The following is a 15,743-nucleotide window of genomic DNA, read 5'->3' on the forward strand; positions in this document are numbered from 1 at the left end:
GCTCTAGAAGATAAAATGTAAACAGCCTTCTTCTATTAGTCATCGGCATGCACACAGGTAGGGCTCAAGTCCTGCGGGAACGCATGGAAACAGAGTTCCTCTACTTTTTCCACAACAGGAACTCAGTTCCCATTAGCAGCCGTGTCCTGCAAGACTTTGAAGTATGTGAGCTGTGTGGCAGGTGCTACACCAGCAGCCGCCAACGCAGCTCGCAATAGTAAGTGCCGCACACCTGACCATTCAGGCATTGCCAGTAGGGGGCCCCATGGCAGCTTCCTCTTTGATCTACCTGTCAATCACAGCTAGCTGAGGGTAGATCAGGTCCCTGCTGCTAAGAGATTGTATTTAGTCAGACCTCTCGTGATGCGCTCCTCCCTGGCGGCCCCTCCTGATTTTCTGTCTCCTCATCCTCCCCTCCCCCAGTCTCCTGCATACTTGCTCTGTGTGTTCCGCTGGTTCCCCCCCCCCCCCTCCCCGCTCTATCTTCAGTGCCATATGATGAGAGAACCCAGAGGAGGAGCACAGCTATTCTGCTCACAGGACATGCAGGGAGAGAGGTGAGCTGAGGGAGGAACATCAGTTTGCGGTGGTAAGCTGAGCACAATACCTGGCAAAGTTTAATGCCAGGAGGGAAGTTTATGTGGAAATATGTGAAGGGTTGGAATAGCAGCGAGTGTGTGTTGGAGCTCTGCAGAGTTTGCAGCCCCCCAAGCTAACATATATCTCCTAAGCAGGAACACATCACTATCTCCCCAAGCATTCTGTCCAGGTAATGTGCAGTTCATTTATGACCTTTCCATTTAACCCTGTGTTATCCAAACTCTGTTCAATGAAAAGTGTAAACTCACCACATAAACACTCTATATACAAAATAACATTCCCCAATAAAGATCAGAACATGATGTTCACATTTGCATGGAAGCACAATTGAATGAATGCTGATTATTCAGAGAATTACCTTATTTATGTTTATTGAGGATTGTTTTTTTTTTATGTACTTTTTTTTCATACACACAATACGAAAATTAGATGAAAAATACCACTTTTGAAGCATTCCTGCATATGAGCGTATCATTTTTTTTGTTTACTTTTTGGTGGGGGAGTGGATCCTGGGTGGGAGTTCCCACACTTTTTTCCCCAGGACTTGACCCCTGCACACAGGGTATGCCTGGACACACCCTAATCACCCCGTATGGTGCAGATTGCCCTATTTAGACCCCTGATATTTCACCAAAGCCCTCTAACAGGGTTCCTAAAAAATAAATAAAAAAAAAATAATTTTTTTTAAACAATACAAAATAAAATAACACAAATAAAAACCACTGACACCAGCAGTATATATACACGTGCACAAACACGCAATGCAATAGGCTTTGCACACCTATGTCGTTAGTAAATAACTGAACTTGTTTAACTCTTTCCTGCAGAACTTAAAGTGGTATTGCCACCAAAAAAAAAAAAAAAATTGCTTAAAATTCATAAAAAAAAAATAAATAATAATAATTTACTCACCTCTAAATGCCTGTTGCTAGGGGGTCCCTCATAGTCTGCCTCCTTCATTGCCTGGGCTGGTGACATCACTTCCCCTCGGTGCCGTACAGTCACCTGGGACCTGTCACGTGTCCTAGATGACTGTGCGGCGTATCACGGCATGCGGCGCCGCTTGCGCATTCGCAGTGTGTGTCTGGCTGTGAAGCCACAGCTGGGTTACCATAGTAAGAATGCCGGTGCCACGAGCCGAGCGGGGAACGAGGAGGGGGGGCTTCGTTCCCCCACATCGCTGGACCCTGGGACAGGTAAGTGTCTGATTATTAAAAGTCAACAGCTGCAGTATTTGTAGCTGCTGACTTTTACTTTTTTTTTTTTAGGGGGCACCCCACTTTAAATTCAAAAAGTGAATACTTGCTATGTTATAGAGAACATCTAGAAATGTTAATTGTGCCAAAGCATTACCCTGAAAGATTGTTCTTTCATCAGGAAATCTATCTGAAAAACAGCAGTGCACTCCTAGTATGTGAGTGTACCTACAGCACACAGTGTGTCTATAGTGTGAGATGTTGAGCCTCGTACACACGATCAGATTGTTGGCCAACAGAGCGTCAGACTTTTGTCCGAAGGGCGTGTGCCAGGAACTTGTCTTGCAGGGCGTTTGCCAGGAACGGCACACAATTGTTGGCCAACAAACACGAGTGGAATTTCAGCTCTTGAGCACCACCCGTTAGTCACCTTCTGCTAATGTCGTGTTTGGTGAGCACTGATTCCGAGCATGTGTGTTTGTACTTTGGACTTTTATCTGACAGACTTGTGTACACAGGATAGAAAAATCTGACAACAGACCGTTGTCCGCCAAAGATTTACTAGCCTGTCATCCAACATTTGTTGCCGTCTGATGAAGCGTACTAATGGTCGGATTTTAGGCAAACAGTCTGTCATCACACAATTCCCTGCTGAAAATCCGATTGTGTGTACGAGGATTAAGGCATTGCAAACTCTGACTTCTAGTCTCAGGGGATTTGGAGTGAACTTTGATGATGTCACTACTGTGGTGCTCACTGGTCCCCTTGCTGGCGGTAAGATTGCGTTAGATTTAACTACCACGTCTTACTGAAGAGTTAAGCTGACTGTGGATGGTGCAAAGTCAGTAGGTGACCATGCTGTCCACACGGAGTGGGTCTAAGGTAAGGTGACCAGATTTTTAAAATGAAATCCGGGGACATTTATTTTTTTACTAGTAATGGCAGCAATCAGCGACTCATAGCGGGACTGTGATATTGCGGTGGACAAATTGGACACTAAGTGACGCTTTGGACACTTTGTGGAAACCAGTGGCATTAATACAGTGATCAGTGCTAAAAATATGTACTGTCACTGTACTGACACTGGCTGGGAAGGGGATTACATCTAGGGCAATCAATGGGTTAAATGTGTGCCTAACAAGTGTTTTCTCACTGTGGGGGAGGTGCTTTTACTAAGGGAAGATATAGATCCCTATACTTGCTTTGCAGGAACCCAGGATCAGGGGCGTAACTATAGGGGGTGCAGCAGTCGCGACCGCAACTGGGCCCTGTGATGCAGGGGGCCCATGCAGCCCCCTCTACATATGGCCGGCAGCAGCATAGGCAGCTAGGGGTACCAGTGCACCATGCACACGGGTGGTGGAGGTGGAGGGTGACTAGCAGAGCTCCATGTGCGACTATCGCACTGGCTGCTCTTTAGTTGTGCATTCCCCGCATGACCTGTGGCCTCGGCCGACTCCTCAGAGTACCCCTCTCCTGCTCCATGCATTGCCGCTCAGTCCGATGTCTGTTCTCCCCAGCCAGAGTCCCGCCCCCCCCCCCCGAGTCCGGCCCACACTGCACTGCATACTTTTCCCGGGTAAACAAACTTTAAGCACACAGATGCAGTGCAGCCCCATGAGAGCTCCCCGGAGGACACTGCAGGCTTGTCTGCCAGCCCCCCTCCTCCCCCGTCATACACAGATGATGAAAGGTCTTTCTGGGAGATATGCTGATCGCCCGTCCAGCACACTGGATGGAGCCCAGGCCAACATGGATGAGTGCACCGCCTACAGCTTGGTCATGGTGAGTGAGAGGACCCCATCCCCCACACACCATTACATACCCCCTCCATCTCCCCCTGGGGTCAGGGACCCCTTCTCACATGGGGACAGGGACCCCCACCTCCCCTGGGGACAGGACCTATTCTCCCCTGGGGGCAGTAACTTCATCTGCCCTGGAGAAAAGGACCTCATCTCTTCTGGGGATGGGGACCCCATCCTGCCTAGGGACAGTCCCCCAATGGAGCACCTAAAAATTAAAAAAAAATAATAAAAAAAAACTACTGATACCAGTGGTGGAACTACAGGGCTCACAAAGGTCATACCTGTGACCACGCCCTGGAGTTTCACTGCCGGACTCGGAGGGAAGGGCCCTGGCTGGGGTTCAGGGGGGCCCTTCATGGTTTCTTGCATCGGGGCCCTGAAGGTTCTAGTTACGCCACTGCCCAGGATCAATGTCTTCCACACTGACAGAATGGCAAACTGCCTTGTTTACATAGGCAGACCACTAGGCGAGTCCGCCGGATCCACCGATTGGCTCTGACACCCAGAAATGCAGGATCACGTATATAAGTGATCCTGCGCAGCACGACCGCCCTGTAGCAGTAAATCTGCAATCAGGTGATCGGAAACTGGTTAAGATCATGATAACTCACAGGCAGCGGGCACTCTATCATGGCTCTGGCTGGCTCTGTCACAGTGTGTCACATAACATGGCTGCTGGGTGCTGATTTTGTTAACTTCTGTAGCGCCGGTACTCCTGATGAGTACGCACTATGTTTGTAAATTTCGTTTTTTCCCTGAACTGTAGTTGAGTTTTGGGGTTAATTGTTCTAAATTATGCTTTGGTATCAGTTTGGCTGGGCTGTATTAAGGTTCTGCCTGGTCATAGGTGGGGTTTGCACCTGTAAAGCCCCGTACACACGAGCGGACTTTTCAACATCCAAAGTCCGACGGACTGATTCCGTCAGACTATTCGATCGTGTGTGGGCTGCAACGGACTTTTGACTCGCCAAAGTCCGAAGGACTTTACAATATGGAACATGCTTCAAATTTTTCCGAAGGAACTCCGCCGGACCCGGTCCCTTCGAAAAATTCGCTCGTGTGTATGCTACTCCGACGGACTAAAACCGACGCTAGGGCAGCTATTGGCTACTGGCTATGAACTTCCTTATTCGAATCCAGTCGTACGTCATCATGTTCGAATCCGTCGGAGTTTAGTGTGATTGTGTGTGGCCAAGTCCGCTCAGCCGAAAAGTCCGTCAGAACTCCGTCGGTACTCCGGCAGAACTCCGACGGAACTCCTTCGGAAGTCTGTCGGACATAAGTCCTCTCGTGTGTACGGGGCTTTAGAGGCATTAGAACGCAGTCTGTTTGGATGCATTGCGTGCCAATTTCTCTCTCTGAGCCAATCAGTGGGCGCGTTTGTCTCACTGTGTATTCCGGGAGAGGGTACTTAAGGTGGCAAAGTCACGTGGTTCTGGGTTCCGGTTCAGAAGTTGTTGCTGACTCCGTGGTCCTGGTCCTCCTGACCAGCCCCCAGGGGCCCTCATGGCCTGGGATGCGGCTCCATCCGTTTCCGAGCCTCGGAACTGGCTAGTTCGAGGCACAGTGACTGGAGGGAGGATTCTAAGGTGTTCCGGTGCCATTTCAGGTTTAGAGAGGCCCAGCAACTCTACATGCAACCAGGGGAGGACTCTTCAGTAAGAGAGCCATGCACAAGGCTGGCTGCTCGGTAAGAGCCTGGAAGCTGAGCTGCCATGGACATTGATTGAATCCACAATTCTTACGGTATCGCCGGACCGGCTGCAAGATTCTGGTACAGTAAGAAAAGTTCCTACCTCTATCCTTCCATTTGCAACTAAGTTTTCAACCAAGTCTGTGTGAGAGACTTTGCAAGGCTAGAAATACTTGTTGGCTGCTAGATCCAAGGTCAAGGATTTATCCAACAGTTAAAGAATCCAGTTGCGAGTGGCTATTCCCTAGATTGTATGCTGAGAGACTTTTATTGAAGTCCGCAGTTCCAAGCACCTGAGCTAAACTTTATCCTTATACCTTCTATTCCCAACAAAGAGAGTTTGTTCAACTGTTTTATGCAAAATAAAAATCCTAAAAATGAACTCAAGTGTTGGTCTCTACAGTTACTGGGTCATCAACTCTGGGAACCCCTAGAAAAGAACAACGAGTGACGAGCTGGTGGAGGTAACCGGTAAGCCCAGAAAAATTCAGCCGCTCCTTCGGGGGTCAGTGCTACACTTCTGACCAATAAGTGCCCCCCACTGCCTGTGAGTTCTGATACCATCCATTCCAGAGAGACAGGCACAGTGCAATGTAGTCTATTCACAGACACCCCCAAAGCACACCCGTGTTGAAGCCTTGAAGGCTCTGGCAGCCCCCCGATTGGATCCGCTTCCCCTCTATTCCTGCTGCTGTACATCGCCCGCTGAGCTCAGCTGCCTCTCTCTGCCCGCCGCCTCCGCCGGCCTCACAGCCTCTCATGTCTCACTCTCCGTGCCCGGCTACTACTGGGTGGGGAGTGGAGGAAAATGACTCTGCCGGGGAAGGCAAGGAGATAAGCACTCAGGCGACTGGCCGGGATTTGAGCCAAGGCAGAAGAACATGTGAGCTGAATGGGCATGTGCCGGAAACTGAAGAAATAGTCCATCCGCTCTGACCAGCACATCATCATCAAAAAGATAATGGAAAAAAACCCCCCTAAGCTAGTAGGAGCGGGGGTGTATAATTCTGATTTTTTTTATTCTGCACTGACTGTCTTTGAAAATTGCCTCAGATCCTGTTGAAGTCAAATCCGAGGAACAAAACCAGGGGCAGACTTGGTCCGTGGACAGTGTCCTCAATCCGGGGACTGTCCCCTGAAACCGAGGACATCTGGTCACCCTAGTCTAAAGAGGCATGGCAATGCATAAACATTTGAAACAGAACAACAAAAATCCACTCCTTTTACAATTGATTAAACTTTTAGAAACATCAGTTTTTCTACACCCTTGAAATGGTCCTAAAAACAGAGAGTCCACTCAAGTTACCATCCAAGGTTTATAAAACTTCTATCCGATTCAGCAGGTGTTTTGCAGTGCTTTGTATAGGATGCAAATCATCAAATGCATACCTCCCAACATTTTGAGATGGGAATCTCAAGGGAGGGACACCTACTGTCAAACGTATGTAGGCACAGGACACGCCCCCCCTGCCACACCCCCTTAAAGGAGAACTAACCAAAAAAAAAGGGTTAATGAAATCCACAAGAACTTTTCCTTACCACTGCTATTCCTTTTATAATGTACAAATGCAGCAATTTAGAAATTGTATGAAAGGTTTAACACTGGGAGACACTTTTTGAAAGATAAAAAGTGCATTTTATACACAACTATATAGATCAGACCAAAATGAAGGAAAATGGGGAGGAAAGAGGGACAGAGGGACATTGCTCCAAATCAGGGACAGTCCCTCGAAATCCGGGACAGTTAGGAGTTGTGGCCCCTAACATCACCAAGGGGACGCACATTTGATTCAGTATATGTAATGCAGTACAAGACTGACAATGACTGAAGACATTCAGTTGTGGTTGGAGACTGCAGGAGACCATAAGCAACTGGTAAAATGTGGTTGAGACTTCCGGAAAACGTTGCCATTACAATCCTTTTACAAATTGATGCTCCTCATCCCATTATTGATATCTACAAACTAAAATTACAGAAAAAATATCAAAGGGTTTCAGGTCAACCTACAGAAGCTAGTCTTTCTGTAGAGTTCAACCTTAGAAAAAGCAATGTTTTCATATAGGTTCCATAGTGTAGTGGTTATCACGTCTGCTTTACACGCAGAAGGTCCTGGGTTCGAGCCCCAGTGGAACCATTTTGCAATATGAGATCAGATACTGACTTTCTGAAAGTCGGCCTTTGGAACATCCCCCACACAACACAAAGGCAAGTAATAGAGTCAAAAAGTTCAAATTAGCTGTTTTGTAGGGAGTACAAATGCTAATTTCGCCTAAGCAGTACCATGAAAAATACTTTCTGAGATCTAAGGCATTGCAAACTCTGACTTCTAATCTCAGGAGATTTGGAGTGAAATCTTTTTGATGTCACTACTGTGGTGCTCACTGGTCTCCTTGCTAAGTCTAGGTTCACATTTATGCCGCTGCGTTTTTTCAGGCATGTTTTGTGTTCTTAAACCCGCATTTTCTATGTGTTCTTGCATGCAGTTTTCATGCATTTTGCGTTATACTTTTTTTTCTCTTTAACCACCTTGCGCCCGCCCTATAGCCGAATGACGGCCATGGAGCAGGCGCTTTCATCCGGGAGGCCGTCCCTGGACGTCCTAATGTTTACTTCCGCAATGCGTGCCGCAGCGGGCACGCATCGCGGAAGTTCTGTGTTCGCCGTGTCTCCCGGGGACAGGCAAACACAGATCGCTGTAAACGGCCAATCCCAGCGGCCGTTTACAGCGCGATCGGCTTGTCCAATGGGAGATGATCTCATATGTAAACATATGAGATCATCTCTCAGCGCCGCTCTCCCTCCTCACACAGACTGCGTGTGAGAGGGGAGAGATGAACAGCTGCAGCGGCAGCCGTTCTGCTTTGATTCGATTGAAAAAAAAAAGTAAAAAAAAAAGTGCCATCCTCCCCCAGCAGTGCCATCCTCCCCCAGCAGTGCCATCCTCCCCCAGCAGTGCCATCCACCCCCAGTGCCATCCACCCCAGTGCCATCCGCCCCCAGTGCCATCCGCCCCAGTGCTACCTGCCTCCAGTGCCACCTGCCCCCAGTGCCACCTATTGTCAGTGCCATTTGTCCCCAGTGCCATCTGTCATCAGTGCCACGTATAAGTGCCATCTGTCATCAGTGCCACGTGTCATCAGTGCCACATAATGCCATCTGTCATCAGTGCCACGTATTAGTGCCATCTGTCATCAGTGCCACGTATCAGTGCCATCTGTCATCAGTGTCACGCGTCATCGGTGCCATGTATTAGTGCCATCTGTCATCGGTGGCACGTATTAGTGCCACGTATTAGTGCCATCTGTCATCAGTGCCATGTATTAGTGCCACGTATTAGTGCCACGTGTCATCAGTGCCACGTATAAGTGCCACGTGTCATCAGTGCCACATATTAGTGCCATCTGTCATCAGGGCCACATATTAGTGCCATCTGTCATCAGTGCCACGTATAAGTGTCATCATTGCCACGTATCAGTGCCATCTGTCATCAGTGTCACCTGTCATTGTCCTGGTGCTTCAAAAGTGTAATAAATAACAAGTTAGATGTGTAATTTATGTTCCTAGAACACATGATGGCGCTACCTGCATGTTGGGCCTCTCTATGTGGCCAGGCTGTGAAAAAGTCCCACACATGTGGTATTGTAATACTCAGGAGGAGTAGCAGAATTTTTTGGGGGTGTCATTTGTGGTATACACATGCCACGTGAGAGAAATAACCTATTACATTGACAATTTTGTGGAGAAAAAAAATGAAAAATCTTAATTTTGCAAAGAATTGTGGGAAAAATATTACAACATCAAAAAGCTCACCATGCATCTTACTAAATACCTTGGAATGTCTACTTTCCAAAAAGGGGTCATTTGGGGGGTATTTGTACTTTCCTGGCTTGTTCGGGTTACAAGAAGCGAGATCGGCCACCAGTACATCAGATGTGATCAATTTTGTGCGATTCGCACCACAGCTTGTAGACTCTCTAACTTTCACAAAGACCAAATAACATCCACTAATTTGGGTTATTTTTACCAAAGACATGTAGCAGTATAAATTGTGGCCAAAATTTATGAAGAAAAATTAATAATTTGCATAATTCTGTCACAGAAACATAGAAATATGCGTTTTTTTTTCAAAATTTTCGGTCTTTTTTCATTTATAGCGCAAAAAATAAAAACCCCAGAGGTGATCAAATACCACCAAAAGAAAGCTCTATTTGTGGGAAAAAAAGGACAAAAAATTCATTTGGGTACAGTGTTGCATGACTGAGTAATTGTCATTCAAAATGTGAGAGCACCGAAAGCTGAAAATTGGTCTGGGCAGGAAGGGTGTTTAAGTGCCCAGTAAGCAAGTGGTTAAACACACTGTAAACACACTGTATATAGCTGGTTGCTAAGCAGGGGGCCAGGAAGCCGGCCGCTGCATCCTTAAAAACCGATGAGTCATCAGCTGTCAGCGGGCTTCCCAGCTGATATCATACATATCAAGCTGCATTGAGGCTGCACAAATCAGGCTGCATTGATGGGCACTAACCATTATTTTGCTTCAAAGTGGTTTATTTTGAAATCTTCCCTCTGAAATTGAAGGTGCGTGCTATACGCCTGTGCGTGTTATACGCCAATAAATGCTGCATTCTTTTCCAATAATTTTTTATTAGAAAAACACATTGAACATGATGAAAAACCATTAAAGTTTTACAGTCAAGCACTACAGGTCCAGTCCACAAATGTGCGATCATATTGAAAGTTAAGAAATTTAACTTAAAGTGGTTCTGCACCTTTAAAAAAAATATTAAAAGCCAGCAGCTACAAATATTGCAGCTGCTGACTTTTAATAAATTGACACTTACCTGTCCCAGGGTCCAGCGATGTCGGCGGCAGATGACGAGCGATCTCTCGTCTCTCTGCTGCCCCCACCGCCATCCTCTGTCAGGGAATCGGGAAGTGAAGCATCGCGGCTCCACTGCCCGGTTCCCTACTGCGCATGCTGGTCCCCGCTGTGTCCTGGGAACTGTGTGTTTCCCAGAACACAACGGGGGGGGGGGGGGTGCATCTGCGGCGGTCTTGTCCCAGAAGTGGGTGCAGATACCTGGATTATCCAGGTAACTGCACCCCCCTCCCCACTGAAAGGTGCCGATTGTGGCACCGGTGGGGGGGAGGGATCAGATGAGCGAAACTTTCACTTCAGGGTGGAGGACCGCTTTAAGGCAAGACAATTTAGGTTCCTATTCATGGGAAATGCTATTATAGTCGCAACTGAAGGAAGACGACATTTTCAAGAGGGACAAATGGTAACACTACCGTCCTCACTGATAAAGTATGTTGCAGTTTCACATAGCATCTACATGGCTGGGGAGATCCCACTCCAAAAGTCTGGGGGGCCAACAGTCCTCTAGGTGGTGTCAGGAAACGAGTATGGTGAGGCATGAAAAAGAAACCTGGACAATTAACTAGACACGTGCATTCGTTTTCGTCTGATTGCATTTTCGTCTGAATTTCTGGTATTTTCGTTATCGTTTGCAGAATCCGAAAAACCGAAAGATTCGACATAAACAAATGCTTTCTTTTCATTTTCGTTACAACAACAGTTCGATATAGATAGGAGATTCGACATGTCGCTGATGATAGAAATCTGTCTCCATCGACCCTGTGGTGGAATGTGCCTAAACTTAGCTCTATTAGTCCAAGATTATTCTACATAGAGAGAAAAGATTCAACATAGAGAGAAAAGATTCAACATAGAGAGAAAACATTCAACATAAAGAGAAAAGATTCAACATTATAGAGACAATAGCAAAAAAAGGTTGACTGTGCCTAGCCTAACTCTATTAGTCCAAGATTATTCGACATAGAGAGGAAAGATTTGACATGAAGATTCGACAAAGCAGTGGACATTTATGGTGAAATGCTCCGCCCATAGGCTATAGAAGAATTCTAATGTTGGTTGACTAGTAATAATGATTAATAAACAGGGGCGAACTGACCATTCGGCCACTCGGGCACTGCCCGAGGGGCCCCATGCCACTAGGGGGCCCCATCAGTGTTGCCAGCCTCAGTAAAACCAGGGACAGTATGTAGAAATCTGTATTTATTTTACTTCTGTCTCTGAAATGTCTCTGAAAAATCCAGAGATTATAGCTGCCCCACCTCTCCAGTACCTTCTCAGCCAATAGAAACATGTCTGTATATACTGTGTGTGTGTTTGTGTATACTGTGTGGCCCCATAATCTCTGATTGCCTGGGGGCCCCATAATCTCCTATTGCCTGGGGGCCCCATAATCTCCTATTGCCCGGGGGGCCCATAATCTCCTATTGCCCGAGGGGCCCATAATCTCCTATTGCCGGGGGGCCCCATGAGTTGTCAGTCCGCCCCTGTTAATAAATATAATTATTACTAGTGTCATACAACATTAGAATTCTATTCTATTCTATAGCTTGTAGGCGGAACATTCGACCGGCAATGTACGCTTGCGGCGTCATACAGTTTAGCTGCTCCATCGTATCTTCTTAGCCCTTGTACACACGGTCGGACATTCCGACAACAAAATCCGTCGGATTTTGTCCGAAGGATTTTGTCTGAAACTGGTGTTGCATACACACGGTCGGGCAAAGTTGCCGGAAAATCCGATCGTTCGTAACGTGATGACGTTATTTACTTATGATGGGACTACGTTCAGGCTAGTAGCCAATACCTTTGGTCTAGGAATTTGATCTGAGCATGCGTGGCACTTTTTCCGATCGGCATTCTCTACAAACGATTGGACAAAGTCCGATCGGATCATGTTGTCGGAAATTTATTATATCCAGCTCTCAAACTTTGTTGGTCGGACATTCCGACTGAAAAAGTCAGATGAAGCCCACACACGGTCGGATTATCCGACAACGCGGTCCGATCGGACATTTTCCGTCGGAATGTCCGACCGTGTGTAAAAGGGCTTAGAACATTCGACAGACACCAAAAGCCTTCAATGCAGATTCAACCTTAATTATTTTGGATTTTCGGACGAATGCATTTTTTAACGAAACAAAATAAATAAAAAACGAATTTCGGGAGTAACTAAATAAATGTATTTTTCGGACGAAAACGAAATTCCGAAACAAAATATTTTAGTGTGCACATGTCTACAACTAAGTTGTCGGCTAGTAGAGAATTGTACCAAAGAATCAGGGGAGAAAGAGAAGAGAGAAATGGAGGGAAGAGGAGGAATCCCAGAGATGAGCCCCCAGGGGAGCCAACAGACGAAAACATACATTCTACCTGAAGATTTACCTACACAGACAGGTTCTCCTCCGCTCCACAGCCCATCCTCCATACAGACTCGATTGCGGTCTCCTTCTATCTGATAGCCCAGCGAGCATGTATAATCACAGCGGGATCCCTCGTTAATCCCAGCCGAACAATGGTATGACCCATTGGGTATCGCTGGTAGAACATGGCATTGGATCCCTGAAATAGAAAGCGAAGTTATATATGACTATGGAAAGTGCAAGAGGAACAGCGGATGATGTCACAGTCTTCACCCCAACAAATCAAAGAACACCTTATATTCATAAAAAATAATGCGTGTTCTCTAAATTGCTGAGATTTCAAGCAAGAAACTCCCTGTAGGGACATAAACAAAACCACTATACCATAAAGTGGACCTCCCTCTTCCCCCTAATAGACCTGACTACCTAAATATACTCTATTAACTGAAATTAGTAAAGTTAGAAGTACTTCAAATTCCCTGCAAAGGTAAAGCATAATGGACTACTATGCATCGCATAGTAGTCCATTATGTGTCACTTACCTGACACAGGAGCCAGCGAAGTCACCGCTGTCCCCTGTAGGTCCATCTTCTTGGTGGGTCTCCATGGGTCTCGCTGCTCCGGCGTTGTAATTCGCCGGAGCAGCGATGACGTCACTCCCGCGCATGCGCACGGGAGCCGACACTCGCGGCATATCGCTGCTTACCCAGTGCGCCAGCGCGCCTCTGTCTACAGCGCATGCGCCGTAGGCAGCGGTGGCTGTCTTCAGGTAAATATCTCCTAAACCGTATAGGTTTAAGGGATATTTCTTGGACCTACAGGTAAGCCTTAATCTAGGCTTACTTGTAGATCAAAGTGGTTTGTAATGGTTTACAACCACTTTAAGCAGCCTATAGATGACTTGATTTTCTTTCCTTCCACCGCGGGTGGAGGAAAAGAAAATCACTCGACTCCCCCATCAAGAGCCAGTGGGCTTGGGTACGATCAGCCGCCCCATACATGGATCAAATCTCAGCCGGTCCCTGCTGAACCGGAGGAATTATGATTTATGAATGGCTGGATTTACCTGCCTCTTCCTCACCTTTTATGTCCCTTATGTCTCTCGAGATCTTGCTGTTAAAGCAGAAGTAAACCCAGCGATTTAATAGTTTAAAAAAATTGTTACATTCCTGGCATGCCAGAAATGCTAACTGTCACATTGGTTGTGCTCTCAACCAAACTATCACGCCATCCAATGGCTGGTGTCATAACTGATCACATGTGCACCATAATGGCAATTGAAGATTTAACAGAGGCCAAGATGGCAGCTTCCTTGGCTGAAAATGATAGGAGGGTTTACTTCCACTTTAAGAAAAAAGATCTTCTTGGAAGGCACTGGTGACTTAAACTTCCCAGGGGGCATCCATGAAAGACATCGGTGCCTGTCTTTCGGCAAATATCTCCTAAACTGTGTAGGTTTAGGAGATATTTCTTGGACCTACAGATAAGCCTTAATCTAGGCTTACCTGTAGGTCAAAGTGTGTTGTAAGGGTTTACAACCACTTTAAATGGCTATATATTTAATTTTACATCAGATTTTTGGTGAAAAGGGTAAAGGTCCACATTAATGATATCAATTTGTTTATACACAAATCCACATATATCCTATCTTTCCTATTAGTCATCTCAGTGTAGTCACTTACTTCTGCAGTAAGCGTATCCAGACCAGCGGCGACTTTGCAAGCAGCGCACCGAGCTCTGTCCAATAAGACGAAAGCCCTGGTCACATGACAGACTGCAACGCGTTCCAAGAGTGCTGCGGTAGCCCGGCCCTCGGGGAGAATAACATGCCGCTTCTCCATCTTGGATTTTCAGGTCGTAACACCAGCGAGGAACTTAAAAACAGACAAGGAGAATTGCCAAAGTAAATACTTTATATCTTTCATCGCACGATGGGACTTGAGACTCAATACGCAAAGCTTGAAGCTGAACTCCAGGATAAGAAAATATTACCTAAGTACAGGAGTAATGTACAATATCTCACAAAAGTGAGTACACCCCTCACATTTTTGTAAATCTTTTCTTCTCTCTTTTCATGTGACAACACTGAAGAAATGACACTTGTCTACAATGTAAAGTAGTGAGTATACAGCTTGTATAACAGTGTAAATTTGCCGTCCCCTCAAAATAACTCAACACACAGCCATTAGGTCTAAACCGCTGGCAACAAAAGTTAGTACACCCCTAAGTGAAAATTTCCAAATTGGGACCAATTTACTAATTTTCCCTCCCTCGGGTTTCATGGGACTCATTAGCATTACAAGGTCTCAGATGTGAATGGGGAGCAGGTGCTCTCATACTGGTCACTGGAAGTTTTACACGGCACCTTAGGGCAAAGAACAATAAAGTCCTTTCACCATTTATTTTTTTCCTGTCTCTGGACTTAGTCTATCATATCAATATGTTTTTGTAAGTAATGTCTCCAGAACTGGTCACAATATTCTAAATGAGCTAAAAATCTTTACAGAGAAATCTGGACCTCCTTCTTCCTGCTGGTGATCCCTCTAGTGATAAAAAAGGATCTACTGTATATAGTTGATGATCCCTCTAGTGATAATTAAAACTCTATATAGTAGAATCGGGACCTACTTTCTCCTGCTGGTGATCCCTCTAGTGATAACTAGATGTAGCACACTGGTGATTAGGCAGAGTTGCTTATAAATGTACCTGCCAGGTATAGCTACCTTGGCTAATTGTTGAGGATTAATTGATTTGACTCTTTGCCCTTGTACACACGGTCGGAGAATCCGTCGGAATGTGTCCTATCGGACCGTGTCGTCGGATAATCCGACTGTGTGTGGTATGCATCGGACTGATTCAGTCGGAATATCCGTCGGACCCAATTTTCCAACTTGTTAGAAATATTTCCCGACCAACTGGGCCGATCGGACATGCTCCGATCATGTGTAGAGAATTTTGATCGGACCAAGTGCCACGCATGCTCAGATCAAATTCCTACATCAAAGCTATTGGCTACTAGCCTGAATGTAGCCCCATCATGACGAAATCACGTCATCACGTTCTGAAAGATCGTATTTTTCGCCAACTTTGTCCGACCGTGTGTATGCAACAGTTTCGGACAAGATCCGACGGACAAAATCCGACGGGCAAAATCCGACGGATTTGGTTGTGGAAATCTCTGACCGTGTGTACAGGGGCTAAGTCTGTAA

At 46.2% G+C, this 15,743-nt stretch overlaps 1 protein-coding gene and 1 non-coding gene across 3 annotated transcripts in view; one reads left to right on the plus strand and one right to left on the minus strand.

The window, feature by feature from the left end:
* Positions 1-15,743, minus strand: part of SRPX2 (sushi repeat containing protein X-linked 2) — a 114,889-nt gene that overhangs the window by 21,430 nt on the left and 77,716 nt on the right. Inside the window, exons 4-5 of one of the 2 annotated variants that reach the window (XM_077484805.1) lie at positions 14,217-14,408; positions 12,545-12,733 (exon numbers count right to left, since the gene is read on the minus strand). In XM_077484805.1, the coding sequence (XP_077340931.1) occupies positions 12,545-12,733; positions 14,217-14,408 (381 nt within the window). The remainder of the gene's footprint in view (positions 1-12,544; positions 12,734-14,216; positions 14,409-15,743) is intronic. The other variant, XM_077484810.1, reaches the window with a different exon arrangement.
* Positions 7,357-7,429, plus strand: TRNAV-UAC (transfer RNA valine (anticodon UAC)). The gene has a single exon. It is a non-coding gene; the product is annotated as a tRNA-Val (tRNA).

This window comes from Lithobates pipiens, unplaced genomic scaffold (genome assembly GCF_037356315.1).
Source record: "Lithobates pipiens isolate NorthernLeopardFrog02 unplaced genomic scaffold, aLitPip1_a1.2 Scaffold_1, whole genome shotgun sequence".
Classification (NCBI taxonomy): Eukaryota; Metazoa; Chordata; class Amphibia; order Anura; family Ranidae; genus Lithobates; species Lithobates pipiens.